The sequence below is a fragment of the Salvia hispanica genome, chromosome 1 (assembly GCF_023119035.1).
Source record: "Salvia hispanica cultivar TCC Black 2014 chromosome 1, UniMelb_Shisp_WGS_1.0, whole genome shotgun sequence".
Lineage (NCBI taxonomy): Eukaryota > Viridiplantae > Streptophyta > Magnoliopsida > Lamiales > Lamiaceae > Salvia > Salvia hispanica.
The window spans coordinates 14,828,420-14,851,336 of NC_062965.1; the positions used below are offsets into that span (position 1 = coordinate 14,828,420).

The 22,917-nt window shown below is 37.8% G+C and overlaps 4 protein-coding genes, 1 long non-coding RNA gene, 1 other non-coding gene and 1 pseudogene across 8 annotated transcripts; 3 read left to right on the forward strand and 4 right to left on the reverse strand.

Moving 5' to 3' along the window:
• The first annotated feature begins 6 nt into the window (after positions 1-6).
• LOC125201821 lies at positions 7-424 on the forward strand. Its single transcript, XR_007172985.1, has 2 exons — positions 7-189; positions 267-424. It is a non-coding gene; the product is annotated as an uncharacterized LOC125201821 (long non-coding RNA).
• A 1,286-nt stretch (positions 425-1,710) lies between these two features.
• LOC125215163 lies at positions 1,711-2,617 on the reverse strand (annotated as a pseudogene).
• An 18-nt stretch (positions 2,618-2,635) lies between these two features.
• On the reverse strand, positions 2,636-5,248 carry LOC125215180 (FAD-linked sulfhydryl oxidase ERV1-like). Of its 3 annotated transcripts, none has more exons than XM_048116539.1 (3): positions 5,086-5,248; positions 3,761-3,849; positions 2,636-3,523 (listed from the first exon to the last, which is right to left on the reverse strand). In XM_048116539.1, the coding sequence occupies exon 3, from the start codon at positions 3,358-3,360 to the stop codon at positions 2,782-2,784; it is 579 nt and encodes a 192-aa protein (XP_047972496.1). In that variant the 5' UTR covers positions 3,361-3,523; positions 3,761-3,849; positions 5,086-5,248; the 3' UTR covers positions 2,636-2,781. The 3 variants fall into 3 exon arrangements, with proteins under 3 accessions (XP_047972496.1, XP_047972479.1, XP_047972488.1); XM_048116522.1 differs by having other exon boundaries at positions 3,745-3,849; XM_048116531.1 differs by having other exon boundaries at positions 3,593-3,849.
• A 1,754-nt stretch (positions 5,249-7,002) lies between these two features.
• On the forward strand, positions 7,003-8,267 carry LOC125187837. The gene is made up of 3 exons (XM_048084488.1): positions 7,003-7,615; positions 7,703-8,018; positions 8,192-8,267. Exons 1-3 carry the CDS (start codon positions 7,003-7,005, stop codon positions 8,265-8,267), a joined length of 1,005 nt encoding a protein of 334 aa, XP_047940445.1.
• A 1,466-nt stretch (positions 8,268-9,733) lies between these two features.
• On the forward strand, positions 9,734-12,505 carry LOC125215154 (pentatricopeptide repeat-containing protein At5g27110). Its single transcript, XM_048116488.1, has 2 exons — positions 9,734-12,326; positions 12,409-12,505. Exon 1 carries the CDS (start codon positions 9,737-9,739, stop codon positions 11,858-11,860), a length of 2,124 nt encoding a protein of 707 aa, XP_047972445.1. The 5' UTR covers positions 9,734-9,736; the 3' UTR covers positions 11,861-12,326; positions 12,409-12,505.
• A 1,325-nt stretch (positions 12,506-13,830) lies between these two features.
• On the reverse strand, positions 13,831-16,794 carry LOC125215171 (ras-related protein RABA5a-like). Its single transcript, XM_048116510.1, has 3 exons — positions 16,487-16,794; positions 14,402-15,103; positions 13,831-14,290 (listed from the first exon to the last, which is right to left on the reverse strand). Exons 2-3 carry the CDS (start codon positions 14,760-14,762, stop codon positions 13,950-13,952), a joined length of 702 nt encoding a protein of 233 aa, XP_047972467.1. The 5' UTR covers positions 14,763-15,103; positions 16,487-16,794; the 3' UTR covers positions 13,831-13,949.
• A 1,755-nt stretch (positions 16,795-18,549) lies between these two features.
• Positions 18,550-18,745, reverse strand: LOC125202883. Its single transcript, XR_007173219.1, has one exon. It is a non-coding gene; the product is annotated as a U2 spliceosomal RNA (small nuclear RNA).
• Positions 18,746-22,917: the final 4,172 nt, after the last annotated feature.

Here is a 22,917-nt window from a genome sequence, read left to right on the forward strand (position 1 = left end):
ATCTCTATCCTCTCCTCTTCTTATATTATGTTAACGCGTTCGTTGAAAGCAGGGATTGCAGCCTAGGACATATTACGGTATGGATACATAAAGATTGTAGAGGCCATATATACAAGTGGAACAAAAAGAGAGGATCATTGAGCCTAGAATGACATTGTTCTAGACAAGTGAAGGAGATTTTTATGTAAGGTTTGAACTCGAGCTTTCGAATATAGGCTTTTTTTTGTTTTTGGTAATTTGTTTGAGAATGTGCAATGGAGTTGCAGAATACTCAAGAAAAAGAAAGTATACTGTGATTGAGCTGAGAAGCCTCCATTCTTTTGTGTAGACTTTTGCTATCATTTTTGTGCTGTAAGTCTCTTCTACAACACTTGGATTCGCTTGGCTAAGCCGTTACTAATATAACGTTTTCTTCTTCCCCGGACGTTGCTTCGTCTTCCATTCCTCCGCTTATAGTGCTCTCTCTCTATACTCTTCTTTTTCTTGTTTAAGTTTTTGTACCCATTTTTCTTGACAATGTGAGATTAAGATTTGATGGAGTACTTCAATATTTTGTATAGTTTAAAGTGATAATGTTATGTTTGATGTATGTAGTAAATTATCTCAATGGTATTATGGTAGCAATGTGAAATTATGTTACTACTATGTAATAGAAAAAAGTCGTAAGATATTAGGTTTAATTAATTAATGTGTGATAGACTCCATAGATGTAGCACTCTAATCTCTAGAAATATCTTGTTTTTATTGTTAAAAAAAGAAATTTAGTGCATGTACACACCTGCACTAAATTGGTGGAAATGGATGATGAATATCATGTTTGGAATAATATCCTAATTCCTAACCTAATATTATAGGCAAAAACCACCAAATCTAGCATAAAGGTTTCGTAAGCAAGCAACACGAGCAATAACTAATATTTGTTCCCTTAAAATAGGAATTTTCGGATTAACAATGCCAAATTGAAAATATGAGAGAGGGGGAAAAAATAATTGAAGTAAAATTAATGGATAATTAGACCTATTTTATTAGGATTGTTAATGTGTGGAAAAAAAGGTTTAGAATATAGAAAGTGAGCTAATTTTATGGGATGTGCTAAAATAGTAAAATGAGATTATCTTTTTGTGAAGGGGGGAGAGAGTATATGAATTATTTTAACAATATTTTGTTTTTTCGTGATATGGATTTCTCCATCCTCTATTTTTATCATTCTTTAAACTTTATTCTGTTATGCTTTTTAATTTCTTTTTATTTCAAGATTCTTTGTTCCCACAAACTTTTATCCATAAAGATTTAGCGTAAGGCGTGAAATTGTCCTAACTATTTAAGAATCTAAGATCATGAATAGTTTTTTTAAGTGAGCGAACAGGATTTAATCCCTATTTAAACTATATAATTATCAGTATCTACCAAATACCCATAAGCTATTTGAGCATTAATTCTATTTGGACTATTAATTATTTAAAAATATGGCATCTTCCAGTAAATAAGAGAAAATAGATTAAAAGACTTGCAAAAACGATAAGGCAAAAAGGTAGTTGAAATTTCAGTAGTAGTCCTAGTAATTTTTTCTAAAATTATACAAGTTCGAAAAGTAGGAAACAGTTTTGAAAAGTGAATCTTACTGTAAAGAAGCATCCATTTTACATTAATCACACCAATTAGTGTAATAACAAACAGTTGAGGGACTAGAAAAGTAAATTAGGCAAACACTTGATGGAAAAACTTTCTAACACATTTCCAACTCATTTACAGATTATGGTAGAAAAATATATTTTTTTTCCCTCAAGAATTGAAGAAAAATGATAAGGAAATAATGATGAACAGCAACTGCCTTTTTTAGCTTGTGCTTTTGTTTCCTTCTTGTTTTCATCTTCAGCCTTCAAAACCACTGTTTTCCCATTCCCCATCCACTCCGGATCCTTCTCTTTGAGTTCTTGAGATTGCATCACTTTCCTACTTAAAATGTTGTAGATCTCCTTCACCACCTTCTGAAACGCAACATTAACGTTGGACGAATCCAGAGCCGACGTTTCAATGAAGAACAGATCCTGTGCTTCGGCCAGGGCTCTACCCGAGCCTCTTTCAGATCGGACTTGTTTCCCACCAATATCGTCACCACATTCATGTCTGAGTGAGCTGTTCAGATTCAAACATTGAAACAAGCAAGACTTAGTTGTCGGATCAACCAACATATAAGAACTCGTAAACAATTTGAAATACAGCAATAAAATGTCAAGTTGCTTACTGTGAAGTTCGTTAAGCCACCTGCCAACGCTATCAAAAGTGAGGCGTCGGCTGATGTCATAGACAAGAAGTGCTCCGACCACACCTCTGTAATACGCAGACGTCACAGCCCTAAACCGCTCCTGGCCGGCCGTGTCCCATATCTGTGCCTTCACTTCCTTCCCATTAATGGTCATCTTTTGGGTCTGGATTTCTACCCCAATGGTAGACTTTGAATTAGGGTGAAACTCATCTCGAGCAAATCTTGCGAGCAAGTTTTAGATTTACCAACCGCTGAATCACCAATCAGAACTATCTTGAAAAGGTAATCATCTGTCTGCTGTGTGTGCTGCGATTGTGGTTTTTTTTTTTTTTTTTTTTGAAAGTGAGACATCTTTTATAAGACAGGGAGTACATGACAAAGGAATGGATTGATATTTTTGCATTTCTTTGATCGACATTAAACAACATCAATGAATAGCTTGCACCACCAATAATGTTACTCCTCATTGATTTAAGGCTACAAGATTCAGTAGCAATATTTATAACACTCGACCTTCATTTTGCTTCATTGCTGAAATCCATGGTGGTCCCTTGCAGGTCACATGCGCGCTGCTCGCATTCTAGCTTCCCCCACCGAGCATCAACTCGTTCACATGGAAACACAACCTTGCCTAGGCTTCTATTAACAACGTTATGCGCATAGCATAACCATTGGGAGAACTCATCATGCGATCCAGCCATTACAGGGTTCGCTCTTATAACTTCTTTAAAGTGATCTGCACATTCCTTACAAGGATACATGCGAGATAATATCTCCATCAGTTCTTTGACATCTTTCTTCTGTTGCCTGGTCGGCTTATCCGGGTACTGAGCAGCTAGAGTGTGGAGAAAAGTCCATGTAGCTCTTCCAAGTTCTTCTTTAGTTGTTGGGCCTGATGCTTTTCCCTTGTTGAGAATTTCGGCGGGTTGGCGAGTGTGATTGGGTGTGGAGAGCGTTAAAAGAGGGGTCTTGTTTCTGGGTTGCGAGGATGAAGGATCATCTGGGCACGGGAATAAGCGAGAGAGATTCGTCTGAATGCACTCTGAAACTCTGCCTACTCCTTTTAACAGAAGTTGCACCGGATTTTCCGACATAGCTATCGAATGGAATGCACAGCGTGAAAGACTGCAAATTTTCTACCTTTTTTGCTTTCTTCTTCTTCTTTGAATGTCAGACGCCGCAATACAGCAGCCCGTCTAATTTAGGAACGCTGCGATTGTGGTTGTTCCTCGTCTGGATTGGCCATCTTTCCACACTCTATTCACAGCCAAAAAACCATATATATCAACAAAAGCAGGATCCTTATGAATGGAACTCGAGAAATACCTAACTACAACTAGAAACTAGACAAATGAGCATAAGGGTCCCATGGAGGAAGTATTATGACGCTGGTCGGTTATTATGACGATGAGCCAGCACTCACGCGCCAATGGAAGGAGCCTGCAATTTATATATGCATGTGAAAAATGAAGACGAACCACTTGATACTCCAACCTTCAATAGCAGCTCTTCCACAAGCCACTACTGCAGGCAAATCGTAGATCTCTGTTTAGCCGTTCAGGAACAATTGAATGTCAAGGCACCTGCATTACCAGGCAAGCATTAGAAACCAAAATTACAATAGTTTTAGGCAAAACAAAGTACATAAACCTATTTTCAGACAATCATTATCATTGCAGAAAAAATAACTCGAAAACTTTTTCAAACACTTCATCATTTATATTGGATTCCTGTTCCGAGTGCCTCTTCAAATATGAAAAATTACTATATTCCTCCCTCAATCTAATATTTGCCTTGTGTAGTTGTGTTTTCCTCCTCCTCTACCTTGAACTCAAACCCGCAAAGCAAAGGACTACAATTAGAAAAATAGGTGTTTCTAATTCTTCCACGCATCTCTAACGAAAATTTGCATACTTAGTTTGGAGATATATTGCCAAAAGAGAAATTTGTAATTTCCTTAATATGTTAAACATGTGAAGAGCTTGTTTAAAAATGTAAAATGTCCCTCTCCTTCATGCAAATTTTCCCTAATACATCCCTACTCTACCTTTGAAATCAAACGAGTGGAAGATATTGTAATTCATTAATATTGACAACAAACTTAACCCTTTCTGAATGTTATCGACTGAAAAGACGCATAAAAGAAACGAGTAAGTATCAACACCCTTAAGTGAAATCAAAATTAATCTTGTGGCTCAAGTTCAAAGTCAGCTTTCTAATGAAACTCTTCTGGTTGACAAACACCTAACTGACAAACTGATTAGTTATAGACAAACACCTAACTGACACTGATCAGTTATGGACTAATGTGTTCTAAAATTCTATCATAGCAATAAATTGCTACCACTTTAATATTGACACAAACAGATCGACTTAGTTCAAGTAAACAAGGCATACAAAGTTGCAAGAAGCTTGATTTTCACACATGATAAAAGGAGGAAAGGAATTAAAACGGCACACTCAACAAACAGAAAGGTAAAAGACCTTTACTGCCAAAAATCTAAAAGTAAAAAATAAACCAGGATGTTCCAGAGAAAATATAAAAACTTGTCCTTACACTTATCCAAAGAAGTTGAATTTTCACCAAAAAAGAGTAGAAAAGAAAGTAGATCTTCACAATTTCTACAATATATTGCCACATTCAATAAATGATTGAAGATGCAGAATCCATCAATAACCAACTTGTATCCTAAATAGTAAACAAGGTTGAGCAAAATCCGTTTCCTTCATCTATTTCCCCCAGAAAAAAGATTCAAATAGTTGAAATGTAAAAAACATAAACCAAAATTGAAGACGGAAAATTGAAAATTGAGATATACCGGAAGCAGTGTCCCTCAATGTTATATCAGGAGCATTCAAAATGCAGATCAAAGGAAGACAAAAATGCTAATTTGCGAATCAAACAATTACTATTTGGGAAAGAGTAGGGTTAGGTTTGAAGATCTGGCACAGCAAAATTGAGTAGAGAGAGAAGCTGAATAACACTACTAGAGTGGAAGAGGCATATCAAGTCCAATTTGATGGATTGTGTTTGGGAGATTCGACTTTTGGTCAAAAAATAAGTCAGAGATTCGAATAGTAGTGGAATAGTCGTATTTAGTAGTGAACATACAAAATACTACTCCTACTATTGAAATAAAAGATATATTTGAAGGTGGGATGGGAACTAAGGGTGTATTCACCTTCTTGGTTATACATAAATAATTCTCTGCTCACTATTCCTTGAAGAAATAATCATTTTTTAATTCTTCTGCGTCGAAATATGAGTCAACAATTTTGTTTAGAACCATCTATAGCCCTATATTTTCGATTCCCCTAAATTTATAAGAGCATCTCCAATGGTATATAGATCAGCAATAGGCTAGCCATTCTCTCCCCTGCCACGTCAGCAACACTAAAAAATCTACCTGCCACATTAGATTTAGGCCAGCCATAATAAAAATAATTCAAAATATACTACATTTACGGAATTAAAATTACGACTAAAATACGGAATTAAATTTACGAGACATATACGGGAAAATTAATCCATTCCATTAAAAAAAGTACAAAGATTTTTGAAAAAAAGTACATGATTTTTTTTTTAAAAAAAAAGGGCTTCCACACACGAGACCCGCCACTCTCTACTCCTCATCGCCGTCGCCGTCGCCACCGTCCTCGCCGTCGCCGCCGCCGCCGCCGCTGCCGCCACCCGTGGTATCTGAGCCCACGTCGGAACCCGCTAGCCGTGCCCTCGCGATTTCCAAATCAACCCGCATGCTCTCGAGCATCGAGTGAAGAAACATCTTCTCCGTGGGGTCAGTGGCGGTCCTCCAATCTTGGAAGACCTTGTACATCTGATCCCGCGTATGGTTACGCGAATGGAGAGTGTACTCGAGTGGGGCGGGTGGGAGGGGCGGAGGACTGGACCTCGCGGGGCGATAGGGGGGATCCGCCCTCGCAGCCCGCGCGCCGTTTACGTCCAACCGGGCGAGGGCGACCAGCAAATGAAGGAGGGGATGGAAACTCCTCGGCATCCGGGGAGGTCGTGGGATCCGCCACTGCTGCCGCCGTAGTCGCCGGTATAGTTCGGCCTCTGCTTCTTCGGCCACCCGGCGTCGCCGGACTGGACTCGTTGTTGTGATCCATCGCTCGATGATGCTCTTGTACGAAAGTTAGAGAGAGAGAAAACTCGTTAAAACAAGTGGTGCAAATGAAAATGAAACGAAAATCGCGTTTATATAGGTTTTTTTTAAATTAAAAAAAAAAAAAAATCGGCGCTGGCCGATCGGCCGGCGCCAAGCGATCGACCAGCCCACTTCGGTCCGCTCGCCGATTTCGAGTTGGCCGCCTCCAATGGTTCGGCTAGCCGGTCGCTAGCCGATCATTGGAGATACTCTAAACAAAAGTTTGCACAATTTATAACTAGTTCAAGCTAAGAGCATCCACTATAGGGGCGGCGCGCTGGCCGCCCCCATCGCGGCTTAGCTGCGGACGAATTTTCGGGGGCGGACGGGCATTCGCCGCGTTTGCGACGAGGACAGGGCGATGGAGAGAGAAGCGCGGTGGCCGCCGCGCCTATCTATTGTGCGGCGACGCCGGCGCGGCGGTCGCCGGTTTTAATATATATATATATATTTTTTTTTAATTTCGAATTTATAAAGGTTTTTTTATAAATATTCCTCCCATTTTCATCTTCTCTCCACACACATCTTCACTTTCTATCCAAATTTTCTATCTCTAAAAACATTTCGATTATGGATGATTTGTGGAATCAAGCATGGGATTCTTTGATTCAAGAGGTGCAGAGGGAGGCCGACGAGGAGGAAGCGGCGGCGGCGATCCCTCGTGAGATTCGTCATCGTCGGACAATCCCACGGGACCATGTCGGAGCGGCTGAGCGGCTTATGGCCGACTACTTTAGCGCTGACCCTCGTTACCCGGCTGAGATTTTTCGTCGGCATTTCAGAATGTCGCGACCGCTCTTTACCCATATAGCGACGACATTGGCGGACCGGTTCGAGTGCTTCACGCTCCGGAGTGATTGCACTGGCCGGATCGGGCTGTCTACTTTGCAGAAATGCACCTCTGCAATTAGGCAGCTTGCCTATGCCGGACCGGCTGATATGTTCGACGAATACCTACAGATGGGTGAGACGACTAGTCTAACTGTGCTCCGGCAGTTTTGTAAGGGCATTCGAGAAGTCTTTGGTCCGGAGTTCCTACGAAAGCCAACCCCTGATGAGTGCCAGAGACTGCTAGATATGCACGGTGCGGTGCACAATTTCCCAGGCATGATGGGTAGCATTGATTGCATGCATTGGGAGTGGAAAAACTGCCCGGTGGCGTGGAAAGGCCAGTTCACTACCGGTTTCAAGCAGAAACATCCGTCGATGATCCTCGAAGCCGTTGCTGACTACCGTTTGCGGATCTGGCATGCGTATTTCGGTGTTGCAGGTTCGAACAACGACATCAACGTTCTGCAGTCGTCGCCTATCTTCAATGATGAGTGCCGGGGAGAGGGTCCGCAGATCAGTTTTGTAGCAAATGGCACGCAGTATCGCAGGGGATACTATTTGGAATATACCCTCGTTGGCCCGTATTCGTCAAGACACTTCGCCAACCGGCTGGAGCGAAGAGACAATATTTTGCGCGAAAACAAGAGGCCGCTAGGAAAGATGTTGAGCGAGCTTTTAGTGTGCTCCAAGCGCGATGGGCCATTCTACGCTGCCCGGCACGAGTGTGGCACGAAGATGATGTCGCGGATATTATGGTAGCATGTATCATATTGCACAATATGATAATAGAAGATGAAGGATTTGCTGCAGAACGTTGGGCGCCGGAAGATGGTGCAAGTACAAGTCACGGCGTTGCCTCCGCGCCGATACAGATGGGTGTACCACGTAGTAATGAATATCTGATCCAACGTTTCGCTGATATACGCAGGAGCACAGCACATGACCAACTCCAGGTCGATTTGATTGAAGAGATCTGGGCACGTAGGGGAGGCGGCGTAGCGTGAAGAACATGTGTGATTTTCCGTAGATCAAATTTTCGTTGTAATTTTCCCCTCACTTTAATCCGATGAAAATTTAGTTTTCAATTTTAATTTTATTGCACTAGCCGTTTTTGTCTAATTATAGTCCGATAATTTTAATTGTTAATTGAATTAAAAAATACAACAACTAAAATAAAGTGAAATTTGTCCACCAAAAAGTGTCCACTATTGCTGCGAACACTTTTTTTTATGGCTGTGGACAAATAAAATGGGGCTATGGACAAAAAAAAAAAAAATTGTCCACCAAAAAGTGTCCACCTACAGTGGATGCTCGGATTATTCTTATTGTAACATTTGAAGCAAATTTTATACTACAGTTCAATGCATAGCCCAATACAAGAAAATTGTGGTCCACCTTCACGTTTTTCTTCTTCCCAACTTATGCCTATTCGATTTTATCCTTATAGCTTCTGTCAAAGTTACAATGAATTATCCTTTTCAATAATAAAGTACCAATGAATTACTATCAAAATTCAATAATAAAGTACCAATGTTTTACAATCAAAAGTCAAAATAAGCATTTAGAAAATAATACTAGTATAAGTTTATATGTGGTATATTGTTTTAATTCAAATATGTAACTCCATACACATACACATGCATTCTTCTAACAAAATTGAGGTACTATTATATAAAATTAAAATGCAGTCGCTTATCTAATTAAGTGGTATCAGAGTTAAGGTTTGGGTTCGTGTCCGGCACATGAGATTGTTTAAACATTTAATTTTTTATGGAATTATTTGAACATTAAATATGTTATATCCATTCCCTTCCTACATCAAAGTTATTGTCAAAGCAAATCACAAGAACCTAATGTTTTATACGCTTAAAATTCACAAGAACCAATTGGCGGAGTGTGTATGTAAGTGTGTATGTAATGTATATTGATTGTTTGTTTGGGATTTTCCACATGGTCACATGGACTTTTCATTTGAGTGACCTTTATCTTAGCATATAAGGGCCAGTTTGGTTACAGTGTTTTTATGACTAAATGTCATGTTTATTCTTATCAATTACTGCTATGTCTCTTATCCGGATGTTTTCTCAAAAGTCCGTTGGTGACAATGTATCTTAGTCTGCCCCACAATGATAAGATTAGATTGCATCTCATGATCATTCTTCTCTCCTCACGCATGTAACTAATTTAATAATAATCATACCTCATTTTAACTTATTATAGTATATTGTTTCTCACCATTATCTTGTCTAACAAACCAAACAATACGGGCTGAGTTTGTTACTATAAATTCAGGCCCAACCCAGGCTCACATAGTAAATGAGTTGGGCTTATTTTATTCTCATAAAGAAATCATTCCAACAAACATAGGCCCAATAGAATTTAATAGGAGTGTCTTCTTCTTCCCCAATCTTTCTGTAAATTAGGAGACATTAGCCAATACTGTTGTAAGCTCAATCTTTCGATTCAATTTCTTATGGACAACATCTCGGCAAGATTAATACATCTATTGAGCAATGCCAAGTCATTAAACCAAACCAAACTTGTTCACCAAAAAGCTATCATTTTTGGGTTACAGAGCAACACAGCCTTGTGCAAAAAAATCATCAATCTATACATCTTGTGCGGCGCATATCGATGTGCAAATTCGGTTTTCCGGAGCATCGAAAACCCTTTAGATATCACATTATGGAACGGTTTGATGTCGGCATACGCAAAGAGCTCCATGTTTCCCGACGCGCTCTCATTGTTTCGGAGTTTGCTCAAATTCCCTTATTTAAACCCCAATGAATTCACGTATCCTAGTTTGTTGAAGGCTTGTGGCGGACTGAGACGACTTGATTACGGAGAAAAGATTCATAACCATTTGATAAAAAATGGGTTTTTGTCGGATGTCGTTATTGCTAGCTCTTTGATGAGGGTGTACGCTAAGTGTGGTGTATTTGGTTCTGCTCTCAAAGTGTTTGACGAAATGCCTGACAGAGATTTGGCGTGCTGGAATAATGTGATTTCTGGTTATTATCAGAGTGGGCAGTGGGAGAAGGCGTTGGAGTATTTTGAGAGAATGAGGAGCTCTGGGTTCAGGCCTGACTCTGTGTCGTTTACAATTGCGATTTCTTCGTGTGGGAGGATGTCGGATTTGGAAAGAGGGGCACGAATACATGAAGAAGTATTGAGCAGTGGGCTTGTTGTGGATGATTATATTGCTGCAGCTCTTGTTGATATGTATGGGAAATGTGGCTGCAAAGACAGGGCTAAGGAGGTCTTCGAGGAGATCAAGATCAAGAGCTTAGTTTCTTGGAATGCAATGATTGGAAGTTTTAGTCAGATTGGAGACAGTTTGTCATGCATTGGACTCTTGATTAGAATGAATGAGGGAAAAGTGCGGCCTAATTCAACCACCATGTGCAGCTTGTTAGTGGCCTGTGCCAAATCGGCACAACTGCAACATGGAAGATTCGTACATGGCTACATTGTTAGAAACAATGTATTGAATGATATCTATGTTGAGGGTTCACTAATTGATTTTTACTTCAAGTGTGGAAGAGTTGCACTTGCAGAAAAGGTATTTGGAGTGATGCGTAAGTCGGATACCGTTTCTTGGAATGTCATGATCTCTGGTTATGTATCTGCAGGCTGCTACTTTGAGGCGCTAGGCGTGTATGATGATATGAGGGAAGCTGGTGTGAGGCCGGACGCAATCACCCTCACTAGTGCAGTAACAGCTTGTGCACAATTGGCTGCTTTGGAAAGGGGCAGAGAGTTCCACAAGGTCATCACTGAGAGTCACTTGAGCTCCAACGATGTACTAATGGGTGCCCTTTTGGATATGTATGCCAAATGTGGTGCTGTAACTGAAGCTGCAGCGGTGTTTAACCAGCTCTCAAGAAGAGATTTAGTGTCATGGACTTCAATGATTGCAGCATATGGCTCTCACGGCCAAGCACCCGAGGCATTGAAGCTCTTTGACAAAATGCTCCAAGCTCGTGTAAGGCCTGATAGAGTCACGTTCCTTGCACTGATGTCAGGTTGCAGCCACGGAGGGTTGGTTGATGAGGGCCTGAGAATTTTCAGTTTGATGGAACACGGCTATGGAATCAGACCTACAACTGCGGAGTATTCGTGCCTGATAGATCTCTTGGGCCGTGGTGGGAGATTGCAGGAAGCATATGAGATGCTCCAGCAGAACTCTTATGCTAGAGAGGATGTGGACTTGCTAAGCACACTATTTGCTGCATGCCATGTGCATGGGGAGGTCGAGTTAGGGGAGAAAGTTGCTGATCTCCTTATTGAGAAGGATCCGAATGATCCTTCAACTTATGTCGTCCTTGAAAAGATGTATGCGGCTGACAAAAAATGGGATGAAGCACGCAAGATTAGATTGAACATGAAGGAACTAGGGTTGAAGAAGAGGCCCGGGTGCAGCTGGATTGAAGTTAATAAGAAGGTGCAATCATTTTTAGCAGAGGATAAGACATTCTCACACCTACAACCTGTTTATCACTGTTTGTCCTTATTATATACCCATATGGACAAGAATGAGATGGAAGCACAACCCGGAACAAGTGATGGTAGATGTAACAAACCATGTGGGCCTTGATGTTAATTTGGGTGCCAGTCATGAATGGTTATTTGCTCCTCTACAATTTATTTATTGTCTAGGACCCAGAAAAGCAGCTTCTCTCCAGAGGTCCCTAGTAAATAGCGATCGAGCATGTAAGGGAGAAGCCACATTTACTGAGAGCTGTAGATGTTCATGAATATGCTAAGCAGAAAAATCATCTGAACAAGAAAGAAACCCTCAATGATATTAGATTGGAATTGATGGAAGGTTTTCAGGATCGTCACAGACCTTTTGTAGAACCAGGTCAGGATGAAGAGTTTTGCATGATCACCGGAGAGACTGAAGAGAACTCTCTGAAGGAAGAATTGTGCAGGCCACGGTTCGAAAGGTGCAGGAGGATTTCATGGACGATTGGAGGGATATCAATGAGTTAAATGAGAAGCTGAGCGAGGGTGATGATATGACTTGCAAAACTAAACCAATTCAGAAAAATCACTATCAGGTGTTTTTAACTTGTAGAGAAAGTGAAATGAGGAGTAACTGTTACAAGAGTCATAGAATGACAGATACTTACTATCATGAAGAACGCAGAAAAAGCTCACAAGGAGGAGCTTGAAAAGAAGCATTTCAAGCCGAGGATGATCGTTCACTCACGCTTCCAAAATATAAAGTCTGATGCAGCGATAGAGGTTTGTTGTAATCTTCTATTGTAGACTTTCGCAGTTCATTGGTGGGCCTGCTTGACGCTTGCATACGGATTGGGAATTTGGGGTTATTGAATTGTTTTTTCTTGAACTTGAAATGGTTTGATTACCTTTTAATCTAAGGGTGCATTCGCATGCAAAGTGTAATTTATACTGGTGAAGATTCATTCTACTGATTTCAAATTGTGATATCATGCCAAAGAGTGCATTTACATGTTTTTGTAATAGCTTATTGCTGCTACTTACTCTTCCTGTTTCAATTCCTTTTTATAGTTTCTGTTGAGCAAAGGATATAAATATATGGAAGTAAGTTCTTAGCCAACCAATATATGACATTTTTTATATGCTATTCATTAAAAATGAGGAATTTGTTGTAATTGATAAAGATCAATATTCAAAAGTACTCTTCATGTTGGGTATGTTCATGGTCTGGGACTGAATTTGGTTCGACTGTCTCAGCACGGTTACGAGTGGAATGAGACGAACGATAAGGCCACAAGAACAAACACCTCCTCCTCCGTCTTCCTTCACTCTCCATTCCAACTCCATCTCCTGCTTCGGATTTGCCCCCACATGTTCTGACTATTGCAGTTGTTGCCTAGTCACTGACTAATGAACTCCTGGCGACAGATTGGACACGAAGCTCGTTGTTCAAGCCATGGCGCTATGCAATCTGAGTGGTACAAGTGGTAGCTTCCTCACCTGATATCCCAATTCGAAACTGAGTGGTACAAGTGGTAGCTCGGTGTCCCATTTGAACCCAAGAGTTTCGTTCATAAACTCCAAGATGCCTGGCTTTCTGACTGGCATGTTTCCCCTAAACACCAGTGAATTCCAGGAATTGCCATCAATCACCTCAGATATGTTGCTTTGCTGTCTGAGGAATTTCAAGAGGGGATCCATAAACCAGATTGTACAAGGTGTTATATTAAATATTCCCTCCGTTGCTTCATAGTTGAAGCATCCATTTTCATTAATCACAACAATTAGCCTTAACTCCTGATGTGTAAAAGATACTCCCCCCGTCTGCGAATAAGAGTCCTATTTTCCATTTTAGTCCGTCCGCGAATAGGAGTCCCGGTTCACTTTTACCATAAATGGTCACATGGTCCCATCTTCACCTTACTCATTCCACTCACATTTCATTTAAAACTAATATATACAAATGAGACCACTATTCCAGTAACTTTTTTCCACTCATTTTTCTTAACATTTCTTAAAACCCGTGCCGCCAAGGAATAAGACTCCTAATGGCGGACGGAGGAAGTAAGTGTTTAGTGCAATAACAAACAGTTGACGAACTAGAAAAGCAAATTAGGTAAATACTTGATGGAAATACTTTCTAGCACATCTCAAGCCATTTACAGATTATGGTAGAATTTTTTTTTTCCTCGCAGAATTGAAGAAAAATGAGCAGGAAATCATGATGAACAGCAGCTGCCTTTTTTAGCTTGTGCTTCTGTTTCCTTGTTTTCATCTTCAGCCTTCAAAACCACTGTTTTCCCATTCCCCATCCACTCCGGATCCTTCTCTTTGAGTTCTTGAGATTGCATCACTTTCCTACTTAAAATGTTGTAGATCTCCTTCACCACCTTCTGAAACGCAACAATAACGTTGGACGAATCCAGAGCCGACGTTTCAATGAAGAACAGATCCTGTGCTTCGGCCAGGGCTCTACCCTCCGCGGTTGTCACCTCCCGAGCCTCTTTCAGATCGGACTTGTTTCCCACCAATATCGTCACCACATTCATGTCCGAGTGAGCTGTTCAGATTCAAACATTGTAACAAGCAAGACTAAGTTGTCGGATCGACCAACATATAAGAACTCGTAAACATATTGAAATGCAGCAATAAAAAATGTCAAGTTGCTTACTGTGAAGTTCGTTAAGCCACCTGCCTACGCTATCAAAAGTGAGGCGTCTGCTGATGTCATAGACAAGAAGTGCTCCGACTGCGCCTCTGTAATATGCAGACGTCACGGCCCTAAACCGCTCCTGGCCAGCTGTGTCCCATATCTGTGCCTTCACTTCCTTTCCATTAATGGTCATCTTTTGGGTCTGAAATTCTACCCCAATAGTAGACTTTGAATTAGGATGAAACTCATCTCTAGCAAATCTTGCAAGCAAGTTAGATTTTCCAACCGCTGAATCACCAATTAAAACTATCTTGAAAAGGTAGTCCTCTGTCTGCTGTGTTTGTTGCAATTGTGGTTGTTCCTCGTCTGGATTGGCCATCTTTCCACACTCTATTCACAGCCGAAAAACCATATCTTGCTATTGCACATATATCAACAAAATCAGGATCCTTGTGAATGGAACTCGAGTTATACCAAACTACAACTGGAAACTAGACAAGTGAGCATAAGGGTCCATGGTATAATGACACTGGCCGGTTATAATGATGATGAGCACTCAAGCACCAACAGAAGGAGCCTGCAATATATATGAGCATGTGAAAGATGAAGGCGAACCACTTGCTAATACACCCTTCAATAGCAGCTCTTCCACTAGCCACTACTGCAGGCAAATCATAGATCTCTGCTTAGCCCTTCAAAAACAATTGAATATCAAGGCACCTGCATCAGCAGGAAAGCATTAGAAACCAAAAATACAACAGGTTTAGGCAAAACAAAGTAGTTAAACCTATTTCACACAGTCATTACAGAAAAAAGGAACTTGAAACTCTTTCAAACACTGTTCGCCTCTTCAAATATGCAAAATGCATATACTCCTCCCTCAATCTAATATTTGCCTCGTGCTTTCATACTCTTCCTTGAGCTCAAACCCACAGAGAAAAGGACTACAATAAGAGCAATATGTGTTTCTATTCCTTAGTCTATTCCCTTGGAGATATACAACCAAAAGAAGAATTTGTAATTTCCTTAAAAATATTAAACACGCGAAGCACTTGTTTAAAGATTTAAAATGCCCCTCTCCTCCATGCAAACTTTCCCTATTGCATCCCTACTCTTCCTTTGAAATCAAACTAGTGGAAGGTATTATAACTCATTAATATTGACAACAAACTTATTCCTTTGTGAATGCTATTGGCTGAAAAGAAACAAAGATGCATTAAAGAAACAAATAATTATCAACAACCATGAGGGAAATCACAATTAATCTTGCATTCAAGTTCAAAGTCAGCTTTCTAATGAAACTCTTCTGGTTGATAAACACCTACCTGACAAACTGATTAGTTATAGACAAACACCTACCTGACAACTGATCAGTTAGAGTGCTTCTATTATAGCAATAAATTGCTACCACTTTAAAATTGACACAAACAGATCGACTTAATTAAAGAGAACAAGGCGTGCAAATGTGCAAGAAGCTTAGTTTTCAGTTTTCACACATGATATGCAGTACTGTGCAATGGTATCACACAGTAAAAGGAGGAAAGTAATCGAAAAAGGCACACTCAACAAACAGAAAGGTAAATGACCTTTACTGCCAAAAGTCTAAAAGCTAAAAATAAACAAGGATGTGACAGAGAAAATATAAAAAGTGGAAGAGGAAAAAACTTACTTGTCCTTACACTTAGCCAAAGAAGTTCAATTTTCACCAAAAAAGAATAGAAAAGAAAGTAGATCTTCACAATTTCTACAATATATTGCCACATTCAATAAATGATTGAAGATGCAAAATCCATCAATAACCAACTTGTATCCTAAATATTTGAAACATAAAGCAACAGAGTAACATAAGGCAATTTGCATCAATTCACTCATTGAACTAAGTAACTTGTTTCCACAAAAATTCAAAGGTCAATTAACCGAAATGTTTCACGATGAACAGTTTTACCACTTCCAACTTGTTAGGAGAAACAAGCTCGAGCAAAATCCTATCAGCACAAGTTTCCAGAAGAATTCAAATAGACCAATCACATTTCAACATTTCAGCTATCGCATTGAAATGTAAAAAACATAAACCAAATTTGAAGACGGAAAATTGAAAATTACCGGAAACAACAAATGCAGCAGTCTCCCCTAAATCTTATATCCTGCAAAACGTTCAAAATGCAGATCAAAGGAAGACAGGAATCATAATTTGCGAATCAAACAATTATAGCGGTTGTGGGTTTAGGAAAGAGTAGGGTTAGGTTTGAAGATTTGACACAACAAAATGGAGTAGACAGAGAAGCTGATTAACACTACAGTTGAAGGCATAAATGGCGGAATCAAGTCCAATTTGATTGATTGTGTTTGGGAGACTTGGACTGCAAAATTTTGGAGGAGAATGGAAAATATATAGTCATATACATCTGGTGACGGTGCCAATTCCACCTCATTTCCATGTGATCTTATTAAACAATACTACCTCCTTACACCAAATGTTATCACATTTTACTCAGCACCTATTTTTATAAAATATCTACGTATTCCTTAAAATGTCACTTTTTTTTTTTTTTTTAAGATGTTACATTCTAAATAACATATTTTTAAATATAGAAATATTACTTTCTCTATTTTCTCCCTCTCACTTACTTTATTTTTCTTCATTTTACTCATAACAACACTACATAAATGTCATGTTAAATTAGAAATATTCCACTTATAATGGGACCAATGTTTTAAAAACCGGACCAGCGAGCGAACCGGCGAGGCTACTGGTTCACGGTTCAACTGGTCCAACTAGTCGAACCATCGGTCGAACCGTTTTATTGTAGCATTTATATATATATATATATATGAGTATAGGGGTGTGTTAGGCTCCTTTGCACCTAAGTGTCCTATTTCCTTCTTAATCTCAGCCCTTGGATCCTTGAATTGGATGGTTGTAATCAATGCATTATTAGTCTATAATGTTGCATTATTAGCCGCTGTGCATTATTAGAATGAAAATGTGCATTATTAAATGACACGTGTCATTAATCTAACCGTCAGATGACAAAATCGTGGGCTAGAATTAAGAAGGAAAAAGGACAAAAGATATTAAAAGGATTTGAATACGTCCCTATGAGTGTATAATTAAATACATATTTATTATAAAACACTTGGTTTCAAAACATGTAAATAAACAAGCATTAATGCAATATATAATTTAATTTTAAATAATAGAGATATATATAAGTATAGATAAAGCATATATATACCAATTCTTAACGAGTAATACTGGTAATGTAAAAATACATATTCATATGTTTATGAACACTTCTCCCATTATATATTCTTGTTATTTTATTTTCAATCTAAGCATTAGTAATTAAAACTTTATTTGAAAGTTAATTAAGATTTATTAATTTTAGTTATGATATAAAATATGTATATAGCTTTTAATTATAAATATATACAATTAGTATATAGTTGATAGTTGATATAATATGAAGTAGTAAATATTAACAAAATAAACTACATCCCACATTGAAAAAGTAAAGGCAAAAGATTGTAAAAGATGACTATAAAATAAGCTTTTCATCCTCACATTGAAAAATGAAAGAACAATCTTGTGGAATACTTCTATAAAAGAAAGACACAAATGATTTTTTAAGCTAGTGTTTATAAATTCATAGGCCCAATAAAAGTATGGGTTAATATGAAATGAAAGTTTAGTGTAATTTTTTTTTAAATTGATTTTTAATTCATTTTTTAAAAATAAAAAAATTTGGTAACCGGTTTGACCGGTTCCCGGTTTCCGGTCCAACCGGCCGGTTCACCCGGTCCAAAACGGTTCAATGCTCCACTGGTTTTATATGGTGAATCGGATCGGAGAGGTCACCGGTTCGCGGCCAAACCAATCCGACCGGCCGGTCCAAACCGGTTTTTAAAACACTGAGTGGGACAGAGAGAGTATGAAGAAAAGAAAGTTGCAAAATTTAGTGAAATGTAGGTTTCACTTTTATACACTTAGATTTATGAATGTAAGTGTACCGAGTTAGTGTAAATTGAGGTTCACTTATTAAAAAAAAGGAAAAAAGCAAAGTGGATAAAAATATTGTCGACGGACTGAAATGACAAATGTGGATAACATTTGATGAATGGAGGAAATAATAAATTGGAAATCCGAGTCAATTTTGTTTTTTTCGGTGAGCTACGTCGGACCAATGCAATAGTGCAATGCAAAGGCGATGCGGGAAAGCCCAGATACCAAGCTATCTTAATGGGCTTTCTCCCTCAAAAAATAAATTTAATACCATATAGGTTGATGGCCCCATCAGATTCTATTAAATTGATGAGAACATCTACTACACTTGATCTTAGCCAAAAGACCGAGATAGATATAAGCCATTATAAATAGAAATAAATCAAAATTTCGAGTCATAAGTTACACACCTAACCGTTGCAATAATAATTAGTTTGATGCTACTAAAAAACATCCAAATAATACAAATAACCAATATTATAGTTCAAAGTTCACCAATCAACGAAATAGTGAGTTAAGAGCATCCACAATACAGACGGATCGTCTAGCAATAGCCTAGCCAAAAACTCCTTTTGCCACATGATCATAGCCTTCCCACAGCCTAACAATAGGGTAACTAAACAACAGCCTAGCAATAGCCTAGCCAATGCTCTAGCCCTCCCGAGAAAAAGAAAACACCAAAAACAATAACAACGAAATGAATTGGAGAAAAAAAACATAGAAAAATAAATAAAATGGGAATAGGATATTTTAGAAAAAATTAAATTAAATTAAATTAAAAAATCGGCTAGCCGATCGCTCATTCACACAATAGTGGACGAGCGATCAGCTAACTGTGCTAGTCTGCGCCTGAACTCTTGTCCGTCGCCCGCTCGTCGGTTGTGTTAGCCTAACGCAATAGTGGACTAACACCAAGCCCAAGTCATCAACCGGTAGCTAAAACGGGCATTAGTCCACCATTGTGGAAGCTCTAATACAAATATTGAAATAAAGGATGGGAATTAGTTATCCCTATGGAGGTGGATGGGGATTAAACCCTAAACCCTAATTAGTTATCCCTAAAGGATGGAAATAAAGGATGGGAATCAGTGTCGCCCCATATTTTGCTACACATTCTTTGGGCAGCCCAATTTAAGATCAATAGTGTATCTACAACTCTAGAAGCCTATTTGCATATTAGGGCCCATATATCATAGGCTACTATTCTAAAAGATGCGTATTCGTTTTCATACTCTCTTGGTTAGTTATTTTGGTACATTCACCATTAAGATTTTTGTTTACGTTTACTATATATATGGTAAGTAAGTAGTACATTACACTATTGCATTATTCTATTCATATTTTTTCACTAATTTCAATATTGAATTCAATCAAAACTCCTAATCGCATAGGAAGGAATACTATATCTGATTTGTCATATTAATTTTGATGTTCATTATCACTGAGCAAATTGCGAAAAATTGAAAAATTATGATTTTACATTCCAATTATGGCATTAACCAAAAATCAACAAAAGTTCTGATTACAATGACAATTATCACTTATGATTATAATGAACTTTATTTTTAAGAAGGTAGAGAAAAGGTTCCGGATCAACTATAATATAAAATTCAATTATTAAGCCGTTAATCTTCTAAGTAATAAATTAAGGAGTGGAATTATTCAATAATATATAATTTAGTGTGTATCTCTATGAAAACACTAAGCACCAGTATACTAAAGTAGCTAAACTAAGAAATTATGTCCATTTATACAATTTAAAGTTTTATATTTAATTGGACAATGGAATCTAATATTATGAAATTTGACAAAGTTTAGATTTTTTCTAGAATTTGAACTTGACATGTAATATCACAAACTTAAATAGTGCTTGAATATTTCCCATTCTGTTTCTAGACTTTGTAATCACATATGGAGACAGTTATAATTGTGCAAACTTTTGTTTATAAATAAGGATATTGGTGTTTAATATCATGTAACTTTTCAAAATTTTATTTTTTTCTTATAAACTTTAAACTTGACATATAGTATCACAAACTCAAATAGTTGTTGTTTTTCCCACCAATGATAAAATCTAGCTACATTTCATTAGTTATTACTCCCTTTGTTCCTTCATAGTTGAGTCATTTTTCCATTTTGGGAAGTTCCCTCATAGTTGAGTCATTTCCATATATAGTAACTTTTTCTTCTTTCTTACTTTACTCTCTCTTACTTTATTCTATCTACTTTATTCACTTTTTACTTTATTCTCTCTACTTTTTTCTCTTTCTTACTTTTTTATCCATTTATTTAACACACTCATCATTCATTTCTTAAACTCTGTGCCGAAAAGTTCCACCTCAACTATGAGAGAACGGTGAAAGTATATCACATAAGATATGGTTACCACCTACCACCGAAAAATAATAGTAACACTGGCTAGTTCAAGCTAACCCACCCCTAATTATTCTAATTCTAACATTTTAAGCAAATTTTCTTGTACTACGATTTGATGGTTCGACTTTACTATGTGCACAGCCCAATACAAGAAAATTGTGGTCCACCTTCACGTTTTTCTTCTTCCCAACTTATGCCTATTCGATTTTAGCCTTATAGCTTCTGTAAAAGTAACAATGAATTATCCTTTTCAATAATAAAGTACCAATGAATTACTATCAAAAGTCAATAATAAAGTACTATCAATGAATAATATCAAAAGTCAAAATGGCTAAGGATCTAGAAAATACTCCTTCCGTCCCATTAAATATGCAACATTTACTGTTTGGCACGTGATTTTTTGTAATGTTGTTTTGTGAGTTAATGAAGAAAGAGTACAGTAAGAGATAAGAAAAAGTAGAGAGAGTATTGTTTTCATTTTTAGAAACCTTTCATTTTTAATGGGACAGACAAAAAAAGAAAATGTTTCATTTTTAATGAAACGGAGGGAGTAAAATACTGAGTGTTTATGTGGTAAGTACATTAATGTTTTAATTAAGTCAATAATAAAGTATCAATGAATTACTATCGAAAGTCAAAAAATAAAATAAGTGTTTATGTGATATATTGTTTTAATTAATATATACTCTCTCCGTCCCCGATTAAGAGTCACATTTTGACTGGGCACGAGTTTTAATGAAGTGTTTGAATGTTGAATAAATGGAGTTAGGTAGTGGAATTGTGGGACCTCTTTAACTTTTTGTATGTAATAAATTTGCTAGGTAATGACATTTTGTGTAATAAATGGAGTTAGGTAATGACATTTTTTATGTCCAAATATAGTAAGTAGGAAGTGTGATTTTTAATTGGGGACAGACCAAAATAAAAAAGTGTGACTCTTAATCTGGAATGGAGGGAGCAGTCTATATACATACATATGCATTATTCTTAAAAATAGGTACTACAGTACTATTTTATGAAATTAAAGTGCAATCAACTTACCTAATAAGATGTTATCATAGTTAAGGTTTTGTTTCGGGTCTAGAATGACCCATTTTGTTTTGGGCACATGGAATAATTTAAACTTCCATTCCCATCATGGTAATCATCAGTTCATCACACATACCGGCGGATCCAGGATCCGAAAATGGAGGGGGCGGAATATATAGTAGGAGTAGTAGCTTAATTTTGTGCGGACATGACTATTTTTTTCGTTGTTCGGAGCAATGCCGGAGGCAAACAAAGGAGACGGACATGGTAATTTTACGTCCCGATAAGGGGAAAATAGTCGCACAAAAGGCACGACCGCACCCTCCTCCCCCCCTAAAGATCCGCCTCTGATCACACATCTAATTTCTTATCAAAGCAAATCACAAGAACCTAATGTTTTACGTATATGCTTAAAATTCATAAGGTTCTAAAGAAAGTAAAAGTTTCAATAAAATGTAGACAGTATAGATTCGCGTTGAATATAATTAATCAATAAAAATAACAAAACACATTGAAAAAAGATGGATTTGTTCAACTACCTGCAACAATAGAGTGGGGGCATTCAATAAATAAGAAAACAGTACCAAGTAAAGTGGAAAAATAAATTGAATATATATCTACCATTACCAATGTTTGAAGAAGAATACGAGATACATGTCCTTGGGGGATGGGGAATGTGGTCCATGAGTAGATGAGAAAAAATATCTTGTTTAGAGGCTTAGAGTAAAGTATTTTTGGGTGCAATCTATTCAAAATATGAAGAAGGGAGTAATAAATAAGTGCAAAATAGATGAGATGACACTTGGATATTCTTTGGATCTAAAGACAATAAAATAAGAATTAGAAGTTGGTGTTCGAATTTCTCCTCCTCGATGACCGAAGATTTGTCAGGTGTTAGAAAATGAGTTGGGTGATTGAGTGATTCGACCATCTTCATTTCCCTCTTTGTTTGTTGTTGCTCTTTGCTGCTCTTCTGACATAATCTTTGGTTTATGTGTTCGTGTTTCTAGACTAGGATAATTTTGTTCTTTCTTAGTTGACTGAAATCCTTTTTCCATATTGAAAAAATGCTACTTCCTCCGTCCCGTCTAAGATGACACGCTTTCCTTTTTAGTTTGTCCCAACT